The sequence below is a fragment of the Cyprinodon tularosa genome, unplaced genomic scaffold, assembly GCF_016077235.1.
Source record: "Cyprinodon tularosa strain WSP-4 unplaced genomic scaffold, ASM1607723v1 ctg209, whole genome shotgun sequence".
Classification (NCBI taxonomy): domain Eukaryota; kingdom Metazoa; phylum Chordata; class Actinopteri; order Cyprinodontiformes; family Cyprinodontidae; genus Cyprinodon; species Cyprinodon tularosa.
In genome coordinates, this window is record NW_024038774.1 from 993076 (window position 1) to 1013648 (window position 20573).

Here is a 20573-nt window from a genome sequence, read left to right on the forward strand (position 1 = left end):
AATTCCTGCCCTCTAATCTATATCTTTAATGTCTAAGATGCTTAAGCTCACATGGAGAGGAGTGGGTATTTTGAAATGAAAAAGCCACAATATCATCAATGAATGTGGGTTTATTGTCCAGCAATTTTACTCAAAAATCCTAAACTGAATCCTTTAGAGGTGCATATAGTACTGAGACGAGAAAAAAAGTCAGTCAGATTTAATCACAGCGTGTCATCAGCTTGCTAATAGGGCATTTTCTTTGATCCTTGATCTTGCTGCCACTCCTCACTGACAAGACTCGTTATTCTGCGTTTCTTTGAAGTAATTGCTTTCCACTTGCATTTCTTTGTTTTCCATAAGGCATTTAAATTTCTTTGGGAGATTTTCACTCTTTAATCAACTCATCAATCTAGCAGGATATCGAGAAGAACAATTTATTCTTAGATGAATGCACTGCCACCTACATGCAAAACCTTTACTGCCTACAACCTAAAATACAACTGCAAACTGTTGGACCTATTGGTTTTCTGCTGTTCTACTACGCCTTAAGAGAATACTTTCACACATAGAAATTGAAATTTTCTACTAAGACAAAGGTAGGTCAGGCAAACTCTACTAAATCTGTATGCAAGTTCAGGGGTGAATAAAGAAAGCAGCCAATAGGAGTCTGTGTCTCTCTTAATCTAGTCTACATTCCTAATCTCTTCCACTTCGTTGAATAAACCAAACAGTTGACTGTTTAGTATAATACAATTTGATGACTGAACTTCTTGCAGAGGTAGAATCCGATCAGGATACACTGGAGGAGAACCTGCTCTATCGCATCATTCCTGGATCATTTGGTTTGTCAGTTCTAGAGAAACAGCTGTTGACAAACCTGATCAACTGGATGTCCTACTTCATATACGTCACAGTTTGTTTTAGACCTATATACATTTAATGATTGGTGTCTCAGCTGCTCTTTGTACATCTCTACCCCACACATCTGTTCAGGTCACAGGACACAGACAGAGCAGGACCTGCAGCAGTCTCTTACAAACCATGACTGTCAATTAATGGGGAAACCCAAAAAAGTGATTTCTAGGTCAACAAAGTAATGTGCACAAACTTAAAAGCCGTTTTCCAAGCTGCGTAGACCTAGTTAGGCTGCCCTTTTTTAAAAAGGTTGGCCATGTAAAACGAGGACATGTGGCTCAGTTTGGTTGCAGGTGACATATTTATGGTCAGCAGACCAACAACAGGTGTCCGGAGTTTCTAGCTGGTATAGATCAAGCGCAATAAATATGTTTTTGTCAGAGGTAAGAACTGAGAAAAGAAAGCTCAAAGGCACTTTCAAGGGGATAAAAACCTCAAAGTTGCAGGTTTAGTGTCCCTAGTGGCCAAAAGTTTAACAGTGTGGCTTCCAATAGCAGCCCTTTAATTATTCTGAGCAGCATATATAACCAGAACTCACCACGTTTTGTGGTTAATGTGGAGTTACTAGAAAGAAGCCTTTAAACAGGTGCCTTCACCGGAACAGGTTAGTTTTTTAGTTAATTTCAGAGGTTTTACAGAAGTTTTCAAAGGAAGGGAAATAGATAATCTTGTATTAAATGTAGAGACTAAGTCTTTGCAAAGGTAACACAATCTACACCTGCATATTATATGTGGGTTTAGAAATTGTGCTACCACAGATGCTTCACGTTTGCAGAACCACAAAGAATTGGCCTCAACTTTTTCAACATTTGTCATTTCCTACTTTTAAGTTATATGACAAGCCAAACTACTACAGCCTCCCTCCTATCAACCATAAATAACCTCATGATTGGCCAACATCTCACAGACGGAAAGAGATACGTCTGAGCTGGTTGTCTGGGGGCATTCCAGACCAAGCCAAATAAACAACAAACAAACAGCAAGGAAAAGCTTAAACTAACAATTGGTTCTTATTTCATACATGGGGTTATACAGGGAGAGGGGGTCTGCCCTGAGAAGAAATTAGATCATATGTGGTAAAAGAACATCTGCTTGCAAGATTTGGCTTTTTTTTTGGTAAGACGTATCACATTCTCCACTTGTGGAAAACTAGAGGAAAGGTTAAACTCTGTAATTTTGCTATATGCCGATTCTGGCTTAAAGTGGAATCAAACTATCTCAATTTATGAAATGTTGTCTATTATTAATAATTAGATTACATTAGCATTGTTTCACAATTTTTTGGGAAAGGCGCCGCCATGTTGCAGCACTCTAAGCTGTGATGTTATGGGGTTATGCGATGCTTCAGCTACCAGTTGAATACATTAGAAAAACCAGGGATACTCCACAACCGTACAATACTTAGGAAATTCGGTATGATGGAAGATAAAGCTAAAGGGACTAAAGTGTCTAAATCCCAGTGCTTATGCTTTTGAGCCCATTCGCTGGGTGGCTCAAGCCTCATTAAGGAGAAGCCTCTGTGGGGCCGATGTTCTGACTATCCTTGCTACCTGACAATCCACCATACTATGTGGCAATGCACAGACTGATAGCAAGTCACAGGTTGCAGAAAGACAACTCTGTCCCTGTTGGGAAAAGCATCCCCATTGCATGACGCTGCTTCTGCCATACGCTTCTACACACAGAAGCCATTTTGAATGACCGCTGGTAATTTGCATCACACACCATTTTTTTATGCAAACCAGAAAACCTCTTTTAGTCAGAGCATGTTCTTCCACAAACTATTTGTTGCGTTTATGGATTTAGTGATGTTCTGAAAAATCACGTTACATTTGAGGAAAGCACGACTTTGAACGCTCCAGACAATGCGGATCCAGTTTGTGGGCTCAACAGTTTGTTTAGTCTCCAACTTTGCGTTGAAAAATCTTTAGTTTGGTCAACATGAAACCTTCCATATTTTGTTAGAGCTTCAGTGATTAAAACAGTTTATTCTAAACAAGAAACATTAAGAGAGGGTTTCTTAATACTCCATTTCCTATGTTAAAGCGAGACCCACCTACCCACTGTATCAGCTCTTATGTACTGAAACATTTAATCTGTGATGGGATTTTTCACCCTTAAGTCACATTACAGAAATGGAAATCTGTGTGTTGCCAAACATATAGATCTGGATGTAAATCATTTGAGTCTTTACTGGGTTTTACAGAAGTAGGTCAGAAATCTCTTAACTTCTCTCTTATCAAATGTCTCCTGGTTGTTATTCTTCTCAGTATTCAGGGAACAACAGCAGCTTCTGGAAAATATCTGGAAGGTGATTGAACTAGGCCGTATGCCAGCTGGATGCAGCTTCAGGTGACATTTACTTTTTCTGTCATGTCAGTAAGAGGATGACAGCACCATGACCCGTATGCTGCCCTCCACACTTCCCGTCCCCTCCCTGCATGCCTGGTGGCTCCTCAGTTACACTCTGGCTGCAGGTGGAGGACCCTGTGACGGATATCTGCCACAGTGCTGGAGGGCTGCTTAAATATTTACCACCGGATAACGTTTCCTTTAAAGCCCTAACCTATGTACCACTCTTAATGGGTTTGTTTAGCTGATACCTATGAATGTTAGTTTTATAGCTACTCCAATGGAGCAACTTAAAACTGGAACATGCAATAAAATTTCCCTCATTATAACAAAATAATGAGGATGTTGAGTAATACTGGAAGGAAACATCCCGACACAAGCCAGGCCAAATTACTGCGCTGTTACAGTTCATTAGGGAGAAACAACATGACTCACATTGGCAGAGTGTTAGATTTAACAAGGGGTAGAAATAAGAACGACTAACTGGGATCCTGTACATTTAAAACATCAACGGTAGAAATTTACTCCAATTATCGGAGTTTTGTTTAATTTGGTTCATTCATTTGGTTCCCATTTAAAGACAGAACAGATAGATGGATGAATGTTCAGACATATTAAACAATGGAAATAAATGAAGTCAGGTGGTATTTTTCCATGTTTGTCCCTTTTTTCATTCCAGGACCCCAGGACAGAGCATCACGCCTAAAGACCAGAACACACCGAATGCGATTTTGCGTCTGATCCAACAGAAAATTGTGTCGGACGAGGTTGTGTAGCTCCGACTGAAATAGACCGCATGTTTGTTTCAACGCAGTTATTCGGCGGCAATTTCATGGATTCTGGTCGCAACCTATATATGCAGTCAGTGTAATATGGAAAAAAAGCGGATCGGAGATTAAAAAGTCGTATGCAACCAGTATGATCCAGCATTTAGAAACAGCTGACTTCCAGCAGCAGGTTTTGTGAGCTAAACGCAACCCAGGTTAAAGCAGACAGAGTTGTTCAAAGATTAAAGAAAGCTGTTCGGGTGAGAGAGTGACAAACTGTCACACTTTCACACTCCTTTCACACACTAATCTTCCAACTCAATGAGGCGAGGACTAATCAGGGGCTTCAAAGGCCTTTAATTTGCTGTTATTTTCTTTAGTTATAGTTGTCAGAAGCAGGGTGATCTAAGTCTTTACACATGCTGAGTATGTTTACATTGCTGGCTCTCTGCTGTCTGCGGGGGCTTCGCTTTAAAGATTAGAGATATTAAGGTATCCCTCCCTGAGGTGTAAAAGCATGCCCGCACCTCCTTCTTAAATGTTATCTTTAAACACTTGCTGCATTATTCCTAAGCAGCACTTTCTTTATGACACCGTTTCCAGCTGTCAGGCTGTTTTTCCTCGAAAACACAAAAAGTGTGTATCAGCTGTCAGGCTGCCTTTCCAGGTGCATGCTCTCACATCTAAACCACATCCCATCATTTCTAGGCTCAGAGCCTGATACCGTCTGTGTGCGCACAGGTAAAGCAATTTACATATGAAAACACGGCTTAGGGGAAAACAGGATGACTAGAATTAGCAGAAGCCTGCGTATAGAGAGGGAGAGAAAAACCCCTTTTTTACCCCTTTATAAAAAAAAAAAAACAGGAAGAAAAATAAAAGTTAAATCAGCTTCAATGTGCTAGAGGGAAGGGCCCTGCAGAGGATAGTGGGGGGATTTGAGAAGGTTAAGCATATGCTCTGGCCAGGAGCGTTTTCAGAGCTGCTGCAGTTATAGAGTAACTATAGGTAAGTTCAGTAGGAATCCAATAAAATCAGCAATCAGATAACCGCTATCATAAATATGTTTATATCTACAATGGAAATTAGATATTCAGAAAAAACAAACTCCTTGTCTACATGTTCCCTCTACGTTTGCACGTCATGCTAGCTGGATCAGGGCTCAGAGTAGAGAATTGTGGGTGAGAGAGCGGAGCTTAATTCACTGACGCTCAGTGCAGAGCCGACTCGAGTCCCAAAGAGGAAACAGTCTGACCCGCGAGTTTCTGTGAGAAAAGCCATTTCTAAGCCTCACAAACTATTGATCCAGCGATTTCCCACTTAGTGAGCAAATGAGATACATGGCAACTACAAATAAATTCTTTCCCTTTGTAGCCCCTCGTTTATTACTATTAGTGCAGATGTTAAACATTGGAAGAAATCGGAAGACAGCTTTTGCATGTGCAAGGCAGTAGTAGGGAAAATCCAATCTGAGCCTTGCAGATTCTACTTATTGTTATTTCCAGTTTACGCGCCCCCCAAAATCATTAGATCTATTTCTATATAATTGTATATTATTGTTCTTCCATTTTCTCTTTTTTATACAAGAAACTCTTGAAGCCATGTTAAACTGAAAAGGTTTAATTAGTAAATTACTGATCTTCCTCCAGCTCTTATGTTGTGTGTTGCTTTTCAGTGACTCACCTGTTTGTAAAATTTTAACCGTGTCACAAATAGCCGAATTCACCAAAGCAAAGTGTCGGTAGAGTGGGTAGCACAAGACCCTCCGTCCGAAGGACACCAGGACATCAAGCAAGCAGCTGTAGGTCTGCAGGAGACAGGGCATGTCTTTGAGAAATATCATCAACTTAAAAACCTAAATAAGTGCAAGATATAGGCTGATAACTGGACTTGGATATCCACTAGTTTGATTGATCCTAATTGGTTTCATAAGTAAACTAGAGAAAAAGTTAACCTGTGATTTGTTTGAAATGAATAAAAAAAAATAGAATAAAAAAAATGCAAAAAAATAAAATAAAGGCTTCACTGCTAATACAGTAAAAAAAAGGACAAACAAACAAGCAAACAAAAAGAAGATGAAATCAAACAACGCAGAGAAGATTCCTCAAAATTAAACACTAACATCTGCCACAGGTGCATGCATATCAATGGTTCATTTAGGCTGTGAAATAGCAAGAGAGATCAAGACTTTACATTAAAGCTACAGTGTGTAATTTTCAGCGACATCCAACGTCCAGACTGCAGACCGCAGCAACATGAACGTCTCCCCCCCACCGCTTCTCCCCCCCAACAGTACGGCGAGCGTTACGGGACAAAATGTCTTCCACAACGTCCTCATCACCTACCTTCTCAAGTGATGAGGTTTGTTTACATAGATAATTTTACAGATAGTATTTCATTAGTCTGTGTAGGGTATAGATTTCATTTAGACTTTAGATAATAAATATACCCGTTATTTTTTCTACATCGTTGTGACGTTTTGGTGAGCTGCTTTGCATGGTGATATAAACAGATGAAGGAATTGTAGTCATTAGTTTAACAGCGAGATTGTGTTCGCTGGAAGAATATATATTCCCCGTTTACAGAGTCCAAGTCTTGTTTGTGGCACGGGGGTTACAAGGCGAGGAAGAGGGAGAGGAAGAGGGCGAGGAAGAGGGCAGAGAGTCCGGAGTGGGCGTGCAGCTAGGGCCAGGCGAGAGAGGGGAGCCAGCGGGGTGAGAGCAGAGGAGGAAAGGCTTGAAGATCTCCAAAGGAGCCGGAGAGAAGTAACCGAGGTATATATCCAGAAAATTATTTTACAGAAAATTACTGAATCATTACCTGTGAAACGTCAGGGACGTTGCTGAATAAGTATACTGGAAGTAACAGCATCATCACGCAGCATGTTATTGTTTTAGACAGGTCTGAGCATCCTGTACTCCAAAAACTGCAGTGATATTAGACAATTGTGTGTGTAGGATTAATTACCTGTCCAAGAGAAAACTGGCAACTTGAGCGTCACTTTGAAAACCTTTTTCCTCCATCAGTGACTTCCATCGTGTAAATGCCGTGCCAATGTTGATCCGTGTTTTTTGCCGTTTCTTGTCACGCTTGCGTTTATTCTCGTTGTGTTTCCGCTTCTTAGATGACGGGGGTTCGGTGTCCGCCGCTTTTCGTTGTGATACAGAGTAGGCATGATCCTCCATTCGTCTGATGTTTGGCCACACAGTGCCAAACAGTTTGCAAAGTCACTCACGCCTTCCGCCAGCTTTAAAGTCAGCGGGAGCTGAACAGACTAACAGCATGTGTTGCAAAATTAAAACTAATTGAAAGATCAAAATAACCCTAACCCTAACCAAGTTAAGTTGTGTCTTGGTTTCAGATACATAACCTACCTAATAAGGTATGTTGACTGAAAAGAACAAGTAAACTGTATTTGCAGTCCACTATTGTCCACTGCAGGATGATCCAGTTTAAAGAAATACATGAAAACTGCTCCAAAGTATCAAGCGCTGCTATAGGTGAGGGGTCAGATTTACTGTTGGTGCAAGGAGGTTCTAGGTGGTAACGCACTCACAGAGAACTCTTTGTCAAAGCCAGCAATGCTAACTGTTAATTTAAAGTGGCATAGTCACATTATAAGCCTATGCAAAAAAGACCAGAAAGTATTCAATAATGATAAAATGAGGTAAAATACACCAAACGTCCGTCCTGATTGTGTTTAGTTAGTCCTTTTTGAGCCTAAATAGAATTCCTGCTACAGGTACATGAGCAGACATAAAAAGAAGTGAGCGCCGTCTGCTGGTAGTACCGTGGAATGACCACAAAGCTACAACTGATGCAGCAACTTAACAGACCCAAATCCTCCCACAATGCCTAGGAGTAAAGCATCAACTTGGCGTGGCTGAAGACCAAACCCACCTACAGTAACTCCAATTTCTAGAAACTCCTCTCCAGCGCTTCCAAACAGAAAATCAAGGGGGGGAAATTCCTGTTGCCACCGAACATGAAACAGAGACAAAGCATCAAGGTATGAAGCATTTCAATTAAATCGATAAAAAAGTCTTAGGCTAAAACCTTTTCATTGGAATGATCGCTAATCAACAGATAAACATGCTTCTTCCTGTTGACCTGAACTGGATTTAATCTCCAATATTCTTCCCCATACAAGCCGCTGTGACAGAAAACAATTCAATCAATCAGTGTAAAATGTCATTTTCACTAGGACTGTAGAGACTAAGAATAGCATTACTGTCACTAGTAGAAATACCAATGAGGATGTTTAGTCATGCATCAGTCACTTCACAGCAACAGCTGAATGCCTCCATAGCTTTAGCTCCCGCCTCAGTGAGCACCAACATTCCTACTGTATTCTAAGCACTACTTGAGTCTCATTCGTTTTGAAATAAAAAAAAATTGTTTATTTATACTAGATCTCAGTTTCTTCTTTAATTTAACAGCTGTGCTGGGAGTTCCCCACTTGCTCACCTCCATTGCTTGAGCTACTAGCATGCACATTTGAAAAGGTGAGTGACGAGGCTATGCACCTTTAAGATGCTAGGAACTTTCAAAGCTTTTTATCAAAGCATTATTTGCAGCTTTAAACAAGAAATCTGAATCAGAAGGTTAAAGATTTACAACAAAAAATTTATAAAAAATTTAGATCAGCTCAAGTGTTAAAATGACTGGGAAAGAAATTGATGATATCACTTGACTTAAGGGCCCATTTCTGTGTGTTTTTATGTTCCTTAGGTTAAATACTACCTCCCATTGGTACAAAGGTGACGGAGCTCTAATTACTCCTAACGACTACAGCTAACCAAATGAGGGCTGGCAGCTTTTAAACACCTCTGCAGCTCCTGGCCGGTTAATCGCTGCCTCTCTTTAATCACTGACATCACTCTCTGGCGTTCGCAGCTTTGAAGGATGCACAGCCGAAAGAAAGAAACACGCATCTATCACAGCGTTCTGTTCACTCCTCCTGCACTTGTTAAGCATGTGCCGCTAGCTTGGGAACGCATGACATGGGGATCGTACCTTCCCAGGGGCTTATTTAGCAGAAGTGTAAATAAGCTCTGCTGCTGCACGCTGCGGGACTTGGGAACACCGGCTCACTCAACTGAGGATGAGTAAACATGAAGTATTTAGAAGGAGCTCTATAGAAGCTTAGGGGGAGAGTTTGGGAAGAAGAAGCGTGAGGCAGCAACTGAGACAAAAAAAAAAACAGTTAAGGGGAGGACAGAGCAAGAAAACATTGCTGGTATCAGCATTGACATGCAGACAGACTGCCAATCAAAAACGGAGCTCGCTGTTGTAGAGATTATGGAATGAGAGGAAAGTAGAGCTGGGGGAGGAAGGTGCTACGATGATGGGAGCTGACAGCCCTGCCGACTGTCTGACGAGCATTAAAGGGGCTGCCAGGCAGGTGAAGAACGCTTCCTTCTTCGCTGCCGTCAGAACAGGAAAACTTCCCGCTCTCAGTCTGCAGTCAGCGCTTCCTCCAGGAACCCCTAACCTGATCATGGAGGCATGTCTAACACCTATTAAAATATTCAAATGTGTCCTGGGAGGCTTTTTTCACCGATATGCCTCCCCGGCATTAATGAAAGATAAGCTACATCAATCTGTCTCGGCAAACGTCGGGGAACATGAACGAAACTGTGGGCGACAACAACAGTGGAGGCAACAAACACCAGATCCTCGCAGTGCGCCGATGTGCTTCTGCAGACGCAGGAGCAGCGGCAGCTTCATTAACCGACTGGTATGTGTCAGCTGGGGTTTGAGTTTGATTCATAGCTGTCTGCTAGGGGGGAAGCATAGCAGATGTGCAACTCTAGAGAACATGTGACTTAGCCCCCCACATCTAAACTACAGCAATAATGCCACAAACTGGGAGCTTAGAGACAGACCCATACATCTGCAGATACGTGCATCTGATTCATTAGTGCAATCAGCAGCCTCAAGATCACACGAGGCCATCATTGTTAACGCTTTGGTTGATTGATGAATCTTTTTTTGTTGAAGCTGAGACTTGTGCAGCATTTCTTACCATCGTGTCATTTTTATCATGTAAATAGGGGAAGAAGAAGCAATAGCGCATTCGAAAATCAGCAGCACAGATCCTTAATCTGGTTCATCTCTAATTTGGACACAAAGAAGACAGATAGGTCCTCTATATTATTTCCAATCCATGTTTCAAAGAGATGCATTAAAAGGTTGATGGGAGGGGAGTCTTTTGTATCTTCTTTTGTTTAAAAAAAAAAAAAGATTAAAATCTCACTTGAGGCAGTGTTAACTCTTTTCAAATGAAGTGATTTGTGGTTTCCTCAAATAATGTTTACCTTCTTGTTCTCTGAGATCAAAACCAGATGAAACCGCACCGCCTTGTTTCATCACATCAATAAAAACAGAATTCAATTCAAGCATGTAATAATGTATTAACTGGAACATCTCCTTTTATCAATCAGCTCATATTAAATGTCATTTTAAAAGCTTGATATTCCCTGAAATATATTTTCTTCTTCAAGAGGCATGCCAGAGTTTTCTAATGATACCGCCACCAGGTTTCTTTCCTTCTTTTACTTTTCACTCCTTACATGGAGTTGCCATTGGATTCTGAGTTGAACTGGGTGTCTGTCGCTTCTGAGTGTCCACAAATTTCATTTTGAGTATAATGCTTCAATTGATGGCTTTAATTGACCCACATAACATGACGTAAATTCAGCAAATTAAGCTACAGGCTTATAAATGAATTGGATTTGGTCTCTTCATCAAACCATGATTTAGTCGTAAAATGGTCAAATAAAAACGTAGAAAATGCATCTTTAAGGCAAACTCACCTCCAGCCAGCACAGAGTCCCGCTGAGTTTTCTGACGGTCCACTGAGACTCGACCTGGGGGTGGAGGAGTGGAACAGTAAGAGAGGCACCTAAAATAGTAGTGAATCTACCATCTATTTCATAGTGTAAGCTTAACCCATTCTGTTGTATGAGACACTTCTACCACGCTGTGAAGAGCATTCAACTATGAAATCAGCCTTTGCACTTCACAGAAGTCCACCCCAGTGTGAGCTGACCGTTTTCTCTTACTGATTTAAAAGTATGGAAGCTAGCAGGGGTCTAAAACCATATTAGGATGGTAAACTTTTTCCTCCTAAACTAAATAGCGCACAGGAGGAGTTCCCTCCCCACTTACGTTGTGTTCCCCCTCCGTGGAGCGCACTTCATAGGAGTACGCCAGCAGGATGTCGACCAGGCTGAGCCACGCTTGGTAACGAGAGGGTTTGTCCAGCAGGTAGGAGCGGTTTGTGAATTTTCTCAGCTGCTCTTTCTCATCGTCACTAAATGACATGGCTGCAGACAAAAAAAAAAAAAAAAATCCCCCAAAAAAGCATTAAAACACAGCACCAATGGGGGGTAGGGTGCAGTATATATAGTTTCAAAGGAAAATAATCACATGGCTTTAATGTATTCACTAACCTCACTTTTTGTGCAGTTGGCTATGTATACAACCCCAGACTTCGATGGACTCATTAGGCTTTTATAAAGTTAAGAGGAAAGAAAATTGTTTTTTTAATGTTTGAAAAATTTTATCCAAATCTGAAAATTGTGGTGTGCATTGGTACCAAACCCTGTGAATCAAAAGTTTAGTTCTTCCGCTGGGCTCAGTTAGACTCATCTTTATTGTCTTCCTTCCTCTTCTGGGTAAAAAAGCTAAAACTAAGTCAGACTAAATGTATATAATAAAGAATAAATCTGTGAATGAACAGATGTATATCCAATGACTTTGAACCGGATCTAGGTTTGGCCTTTGACTAGGCCATTTTATTGCACGAATAGGTTTTTTGTTTTCAAACCGTTCCACTGCAGCTGTGGCTGTAGGGTGAATCTCCACATCCAATACCAAGTTATTTGGAGCCTCCACCTTATTTTCTTGAAATATTTCCCTTAACTCATCTCCTTAATAACTCTCACAGGCTTTTCTTTACCTGTTGAAATAAAGCGTCCCCACAGCATGATGCTGCCACCGATGTGTTTCCCCCTGAGGCTGGTCTAGTCGCGGTGATATGCATATTTAGTTTAAAAACATGCATGGCGACCAAAAAGATCAGATGTTTATTCTAATGTGATCGGAGCATTTTTTCTAAATTTCTGTAGCTATCTTTCCGTTGAGCATGTAAGTGTGCAAATTATTATTACAAAATAAACAATCTTGATGATAAAAATACACGTTTTTGTGCTAGAATTTTTTTTTTTATCTTATCAAAATGTGTGTATCCTACAAAAATGAAATAGTTTTTGCGATGTGATCAACAACCAGATGGTACTTACAGAAAAAACAACAAAGAGGTAGAGGTGGCGGGAGGATGATGGTGAGAACAAACAGCTTCATGTGTAATTTTAACTGCATTTCTAACTAAATGGAAACTAATTGGCTTTTTTTGTTGTTGACATTAGCAGAATATTGACAAAATTTTGAGCCCATTTGCAAAAGAAACACTTCTACACAAATCTTTTCATTCCCTTCTTTCAGCAATGGATGATGTTTGCCACTGTCTATAATTCCAGGATTAATGGCAGATTAGCTTAATGACAAATTCTCCCCACTGAACTGTGGATCTTTATATCTCCTCCAGGGTTACCACATTCTGCTCTCTGATATTTTAGATGGACACAGTGGACACAGTCCACATCAGGGGGTCTGCAACCTGTAGCTCTGTAACCTGTAGCTCCGTAGCCACAAGTGGCTCTTTGGACCTTCTACAATGGCTCTTAATCGTGACCAAATTACGATAAAGAAACAACTAATGTTTTTGAAGATGGTTTAATTATATATGGCTGTCATGGAAGCTTTAGCAATTTTTTCAAAGAATATCTAAGTTCAGTTCTATTTCATCCCTACTGACCGCCAGAGGGCGGTGCTGAAAGCACTGAATGTTCCCTTCGGGCATGCGCAGTTCGAGTAATTATACCAACAGAGTCACACCTGTGACACCGGATGACCACTCGGAAGCTATATAGCCTGGTGTCATCCTTTGCTCTGCTCCTTTTTTCTTCTCGCAAGCGGTTCGCTAACTTCCCCGTTGTCTGAAGCCCCTGTATCTTGACCGGAGTTGCGGTTATTCTCCGCCCTCCCAGGGCTGCAACGGGTCGATTCTGAGGAATACGGAAGGTAAGTGAGTTGTTTGCTGGTGATGGTAGCGTCCGCGCCCCCTCTCCCGGCTCACGACTTTAGCTTTTTACCTACAGCTTCGTGCTGTTTTGTTTCGAACTGGTGACGGCAGCGTTTTCGCCCCTACTCCCAGTGTGAATAACTTCACTGCCGAAGTTATATACGGCTAACGTAGTTAGCTTCTTTAGTTTGTTGGTGTTATACCTGGTGACGGCAGCGGTTTTCGCCCCCTCTCCCAGTATATTCCCTACTTTTGCATCCTTTTTTTCACCGGTCTGCGCTGCTATAATTATTGACGGCCGCGGTTTTCGCCCCCTCTCCCAACCAAGTGTGGTCTACTTCGTTTGCCGAAGTTGGAGACGGCTAACGTTGTTAGCCTTTTTTGGTTTGTTTGCAGCCTTCTTCATCGGTCTGCTTAGTTATGAATGGTGACGGCAGCGTTTTCGCCCCCTCTCCCAAAATCAACCTTTTTTGCAGCCTTTTCGTTGGTCTGCTCTCTTAATTGGTGACGGCAGCGTTGTTCGCTCCTACTCCCAACTTAAGTTTCCATACAGCTAACGTTGTTAGCTTTTTTGGTTTATTGGTTTTATACCTGGTGACTGTAGCGGTTCTCGCCCCCTCTCCCAGTATCGGCTGCCTTGTGCTCGCAGCCTCTTTCGTTTCTCTGCTGTAATTGGTGACGGCTGCGTTTGCGCCCCCTCTCCCGATTTTCGATAACTTTCTGTTCTTTAAGCCTTGTCGGCCTTCGACATGGATGGCTCTCACAGCTGCATGGATTGTGGGGCTGCCCTGCAGGCAGAGGATGGCCACGACCTGTGCCCTACCTGCCTTGGACATGAGCACCTTTTGGAGGCGCTGTCTGAGAACCCCTGTATGAACTGCAGCTTTATGCCCCATGCAGTGAGGGTGGCCCGGTTGGCCCAGTTGTGCCCCCAGGAGGGCTCGGACCTTCCGCCCTCTGGGCAGGTGGTTCCCCCCAAGCGTTCTAAGCGCCGTGGTGGGACCACAGCATCTGTGCCCCTCCCCCGGAGGAAGCGGGCCAAACCTGACCAGGGCCTGTCCACAAGGGTGGAGCAGTTGTCAGCAGAGCTGGCAGAGATGAAGTCCTTGTTGCAGACACGGCAATCTGATCCCTCGCTCCCAGTGGTTGGGCTCTCTTCCCCACCAATGCCCGAGCTGGTTGTAGAGGATGACGTTATCTCTCTGGCTGCTTCCGCTTCTCATTTTAGAGATGAGGAGGAGGCAGGGTCCTCTCAAGCCTCTGAGGCTGGTTCATTTTCATCTCAGAGTGCGGTTGGAGAGGCCGGTGACGGTTCCATGCGGGAGGTCATGGCCCTGAAGCAGCTGCAGCTGGAACTCGCACAAGGAGAGGCATCCAGCTCCGGCAGTGCCTTTTTCAGACGTGGAAGGGCTCCTACTCCTTTTTCTGTACCTCCATCAGAGGAGTACTTGAAGGAGTTACACGCCTGTTGGCGGGAACCGAGAGCGCTGTCACGTCTCTCATCGGATGGTCGTGTATTAGCTGCCATGCATGAGTCGGTGAAGGCCGGCCTGGACCGTATGCCAGCAATTGAACCAGCTGTTGCTTCACTGATTGTGTCACCAGATGAAGCCCTGCGTCCTGATGTCCGGTGCCCGCGGACTCAATGTCGGGTTACAGATGACCTCCTCTGTAAGGCGTACAATGCAGGAGCGCGTGCTGGCCGCCTTGGCAATTCTCTGGCGCACCTCATGCTTGCCCTGTCTGCATCTGTTCAGGACACTGGTGGTGCAAGTAAGGCGGTTGGTTATAGTGACGCAGCGCTGCAGGCCTTCGCGTTGATGACCAGAGAGCTTGGACGAGTCATGTCTTTCCTTGTCCAAGCTCGTAGACAGGTCTGGTTGGCACAATCTCCTCTGACTGAAGCATGCCGTAGGACCCTCAGGGGTGTCCCGGTTGTACCAGGGGAGCTGTTTGGATCAGCTGCCTTGGAGGCGCTGGAACGGACTGCTCAGGCACGTCAGACTAGCCAGCAGCTTTCCGGCCTTCGCAGGAGCATACCTGCCTTTCCCCAGCGTTCGGGCCGCCCTGCCACTACCCCCAGCGTTCAGCCACGACCTCAGACTGGTGGCAGACCTATTGGTTCCTATCCCCATGATGTGCGGCAGAGACCGAGGAGGGACTTTCGTGAGCCAGTCTGCCGCCCTGTTAGACAGACCCGGGCCTCAAATCCTGGACGCCCTCCCCCCAGAGCCCCCAGGGGCCGTGGGGATAGAAGATGATGCCACCGGGCCAGCCGTCTGACATTTTTCCCATCAGCAGCTGAATTTCTGGGCTGCTCATGCCGTAGATCCATGGGTGGTTGCCACCTTAACCAATGGCTACAGGCTCCAGTTCCGAAGGCGGCCCCCCCTCTCACACCGGGTCAAGATGACTGTCATCACAGACCCGGTGAAATCTCAGGCACTAGACCAGAAGCTTTCCGCCCTCCTGGGCAAGGGGGCAATCGAGTCTGTAGATCCTCTGCGGCAACCCAGAGGCTACTACTCCACATACTTCCTTGTGGCCAAGAAGACCGGCGGTTTTCGCCCCATTTTAGATCTAAGGGGACTGAATCGGTACCTGAAGGTCCTTCCCTTCCACATGCTCACCATAACAGAGGTCCTTCAGACCATTGTGGCGGGAGGTTGGTTTACATCAGTAGATCTGATAGACGCCTACTTTCACGTGCCTATTGCGGCAGAACATCGCCGTTTTCTCAGGTTTGCCTATCGGGGGCGCCATTGGCAATTCCGGGTGCTCCCATTCGGGCTCTCCCTTTCCCCGAGGGTGTTTACTCGATGCGTGAAAGCAGCCCTCTCTCCTCTACAGGCCTCCGGAGTCAGGATTCTGCCATACCTGGACGATTGGCTTCTTTGTGCTCCCTCTCAGGTAGCTGCCTCTCGGGATACGTCCCAGCTTCTAATTCATGTGTCACTGTTAGGCCTCAAAGTCAACTTGGCAAAGAGTTGTCTTGTTCCATCTCAGACAACCACCTTTCTTGGGATGCATCTGGACTCTGCTACCATGATGGCCCGTCCATCTGTTCACAGGGTGGACGACATACTCCAGCTTGTCCGTCGATTCAGACTGGGCAGGGAGTTTCCCTACATCATCATCCTGCGAATGCTGGGCAAACTGACATCAGTCACTCGTGTCGTGCCCTTAGGGCTGCTCCTTCTGCGTCCTTTGCAGCGATGGCTCAACAGCTTTCGCCTAGACGCCAGGCTGCACAGGCATCGCAGGCTAATAGTGACCAGGAGCTGCCTCCATGCCCTAGCTCCTTGGCGAGACGGGACCCTTTTGTCCAGTGGTGTTCCAATGGGGCTAGTAGTGTGTCGAAGGGAGGTGGTCACCACGGATGCCAGCCTCATGGGCTGGGGTGCCATGTGGCAACACAGAGCTGTTCGGGGTCTCTGGGACCCAAGGGAGCGCACCGAACACATAAATGTGCTGGAGCTGCGGGCTGTGCACATGGCCCTCAGGTGCCTTCTGCCCCACCTAGAGGGAAGGCACGTGCTGATTCGGACAGACAACACCTCTGTTGTTTATCATATAAACCACCAAGGTGGCACCAGGTCAGCACGTCTCTTGAAGGTGTCGAGGGATCTCCTGGAATGGGCGTTTCCCCGTCTGTGTACCCTGCGCGCAGCGTATCTGCCAGGACGGCAGAACCAGTATGCGGACTCTCTATCCCGCCAGGCACCTGCTCCGGGAGAGTGGTCTCTTCACCGCGACGTAGTGCGCATAATCTGGAACCTCTTTGGGCAGGCAGAGGTAGATCTGTTCGCCACAGAGGAGTCGACCCATTGCCCCCTATGGTATTCCCTAACCGGGATGGCGGGCGCACTGGGCCAGGATGCACTGGCTCATCCATGGCCGCAGGTTCTCCTGTATGCCTTTCCACCCCTCTCACTGATTTGGCCGACTCTACGGAGGGTTCTCGAGCAGGGCCACAGAGTGTTGCTGGTAGCTCCGTTCTGGCCAGCGCGGCCGTGGTTCCCGCTGCTTTGGAGTCTGTGTCACGGTACTCCATGGCGTCTTCCAGCAAGGAGGGATCTGCTGTCTCAGTTGGGGGGACAGATATGGCACCCCAACCCTCAACGTCTCCAGCTGTGGGCATGGCCCCTGGGAGGCTGACTGGGTGTTCAGACACCGTGAGACACACCGTATTGAGTGCTAGGGCTTCCTCCACTCGGCTGCAGTATGCTAACAGATGGCGCCTCTTTTCTCAGTGGTGCCAGTCTCCAGTCTCTCCTTGATAAGGGCCGCTCTCCTTCGACCCTTAAAGTGTATGTTGCAGCAATTTCATGTCTTCACCGAACTGTTGACAACCGTACAGTGGGGCGCCATGAACTGGTTTCACTTTTTCTGCGTGGTGCTCGTAGGTTGTGCCAGCAGCCAGCCCCACGAGCCCCAGATTGGGATCTGCCGTTGGTTCTCACAGCTCTGTGCCACCCTCCATTCGAGCCTTTGGCACAAGCAGAACTCAAGTGGCTTTCCTGCAAGACTGCTTTCCTGATGGCTATCGTCTCAGCTAAGAGGGTCAGCGAGCTGCATGCTCTTTCTGTCAGCCCTAGGTGTATCAGGTGGAATCCAGATGGCTCTGGTGTTACCCTGTGGCCTAATACTGCGTTTGTGCCTAAGGTGTTGTCTCCTTTTCACCGTAACCAGCCATTGCGGCTGGCTCGGTTTCAGCCTCAATCTGGTACAACTGAGAATGAGTCTGAGTTGTGCCCAGTAAGAGCGTTGGAGGCATACATTGCAGCCACCGCCAATCTGAGACGCTCGGACCAGCTTTTCCTATGCTATGGGGGTCCAAGGTTAGGCTGTCCTCTTTCTAAACAGCGTCTGTCCCATTGGATTGGGAGTGTCATCTGCCACGCCTACGCTGCAGGTCACTGCTCCCTGCCAGTCGGTGTGAGAGCACATTCCACCAGGAGCGTCACCGCTTCCTGGGCTGCTTTGAGAGGGGTTCCGCTGGAAGCTATATGTGCTGCTGCTTCATGGGCTTCCCCAACCACCTTCACCAGGTTCTACAGTGTCAATGTGGCTGCCCCTCATCCCCTGGGTCAGGTCCTTTTACAAGGTTCTGCTGGGCCTCCTCTGTGAGGTATGTGCTCAGGATTCCTTGTGACATCGTTGGCATTAGTCATTCAGTGCTTTCAGCACCGCCCTCTGGCGGTCAGTAGGGATGAAATAGAACGAAAGTTACGTATGTAACTACGGTTCTATGAATCCCGGATGACCGCCAGAGCTTCTCTGTCCCTCAGAATCCTTGCTTTTGCGAGAAGATTCTGTAGGAGCATCGCAAAGGATGACACCAGGCTATATAGCTTCTGAGTGGTCATCCGGTGTCACAGGTGTGACTCTGTTGGTATAATTACTCGAACTGCGCATGCCCGAAGGGAACATTCAGTGCTTTCAGCACCGCCCTCTGGCGGTCATCCGGGATTCATAGAGCCGTAGTTACATACGTAACTTTCGTTTTCCAAACATCACAATATTAGAATAACCTATATGGTTTTACAGGGTTTATATATGATTGAGTAACTCTTATTTAATGCTTTTTAATGCTCTTAAAAATAATCTTAATGCCATCAACAAGTACCCATGACTTAAATATATATATGTACACGGCAAAATCCTTCGTCATCTTCACCGTGGACAAGCTGCAGCCATGTCCCGAGTTCCTTGTTTTCCCGCCCCTTTGGTTCAAAATTTGCATTTTTTCCCCCATTCTCTAGCCTTTTCTCTGCCTCAAGCTTCTTTTCCGAAGCCATTTTAATGCCACCATTATCAAATTTAATGAATTTTAATGCCAATTAAGGCCTTAATTTAAAAAATTATACTTTAATGACTTTTAATGATTTTTAATGACCCGCGGAAACCCTTTTTTAGATCTATCATTGCCTTAGTAAAGTTTTTTTGTTTTTAATTTTCCACAAATTACATCCTATAGACAAAAATCCATACATTTCATATCTTTCCTAATTTGGAAATCTAAAAATACAAATAAATGACAACAGATTTCCTATAGCAGCTATTTAACTAAAATAATAAGTTGTGTTTTATCAAACTGTCAGATAATTTTTAAGAGGTGTCAGAGTAATATTTGCTACTTCATCCTATTATATTGTAATGAAACATGCAGTAGTTTGTGGCTGTGATGTGACTAAATTAGTAAAAGCTTAGAGCGTGAAAATGTTTCACTGCACTGCATTTATAAGACCAACATTAAGAACATGGTGCAACAAATGTCCCCTTCAATGCAGTTTGTGCGGCCAGCATGTATCAAGATAATAGGACAAGCTGTGCTGCTGCAGGAATAAACAGCTTAATCAAAGCAGGCTTAGTGCATTAAGTCTTTAAGACCACGGCCACATTAAGCTGGATGAATATGAGAATACGGTTTTACTGAGCCCCTGTTAAAGTCTGAACAGAGGGGAGGAAGCTTTTGAAGAACAAGGCTACCGATGGTTAATTGGTGCTAAACTGTTCCCTCTCAGGGGGCCTGCAGCATTCCAGGATCCTCAGTGTTTGTCTGCATATGGTGAAGGATGAGGATTCAGTGCAGGAGGAAAGGAAAATTAAAACAAGCCTCGTCACAAACTCTTAAAGTGTAGCGAATTGGATCGGTATCTAAAAAACATCTTTTAGAGGATTTTTTGGGGGCTTTTTGTTTAGGTATGGGGTCCATATCATCTGCTGGTTCTTGGTCAGCTGTGTTTTCTGAAAACCACAGTCAAGACAGGATGTATTTAGAAGCTGATTTCATTTTCCAGCAGGATTTGGAATGGACTAAACTGACCAAATGTCCCAGAGGTTGGTCCAGGGCTGGCCTGGATACAAAACTGGACTGGACCTGAAACTCTTAGAGAAACTATGGCCTGTTGTCAAGGGAACAATGAGAACCAATAATGCAGATGATCAGAAGGTCACCATTAAAGCAAGCCACCGCAGAACATCAGACTGACCTCTTCTATAGGCAACGCTGCGCTGATAGAGCAACCCACGGAGAAGGAGCTCCATGAACATAAACTTTAGAAATCCAACGTTTCTGTTTGAATTAAAGATTTTTTATGTATCTTCTATAGTATTTTAATTTTCTTAAATCTGGGTTTTCATTACCTGCAAGCTAAACATTAAGAAATAAATCTTCCAAATTTTTAATGAATCTAAATGATTATGTTTTTTTTTTTAACATTCTAATATCAGAGCTGTACTTGCATTGACACACTTAGCAGTATATAAGAATATATTTTTCATTACTTGACCCTTTTTAACTCCATCTCATTCAATAATATATTTTTATCTTGTGCATCCTTTGACAGGCAGCTGCCCCATCCAGGGTGAACCCTTCAACCCTGCAAATATAGGCAGGCGTA

General features: G+C 44.6%; 1 protein-coding gene across 3 annotated transcripts in view; it reads right to left on the bottom strand.

Annotated features, from left to right (window-relative positions):
• The window catches only part of shq1 (SHQ1, H/ACA ribonucleoprotein assembly factor), a 56445-nt gene that overhangs the window by 18114 nt on the left and 17758 nt on the right, over positions 1–20573 (bottom strand). For all 3 annotated transcript variants that reach the window (XM_038285247.1, XM_038285245.1, XM_038285246.1), the window contains exons 8-10: positions 11190–11347; positions 10835–10888; positions 5700–5823 (exon numbers count right to left, since the gene is read on the bottom strand). In XM_038285247.1, the coding sequence (XP_038141175.1) occupies positions 5700–5823; positions 10835–10888; positions 11190–11347 (336 nt within the window). The remainder of the gene's footprint in view (positions 1–5699; positions 5824–10834; positions 10889–11189; positions 11348–20573) is intronic.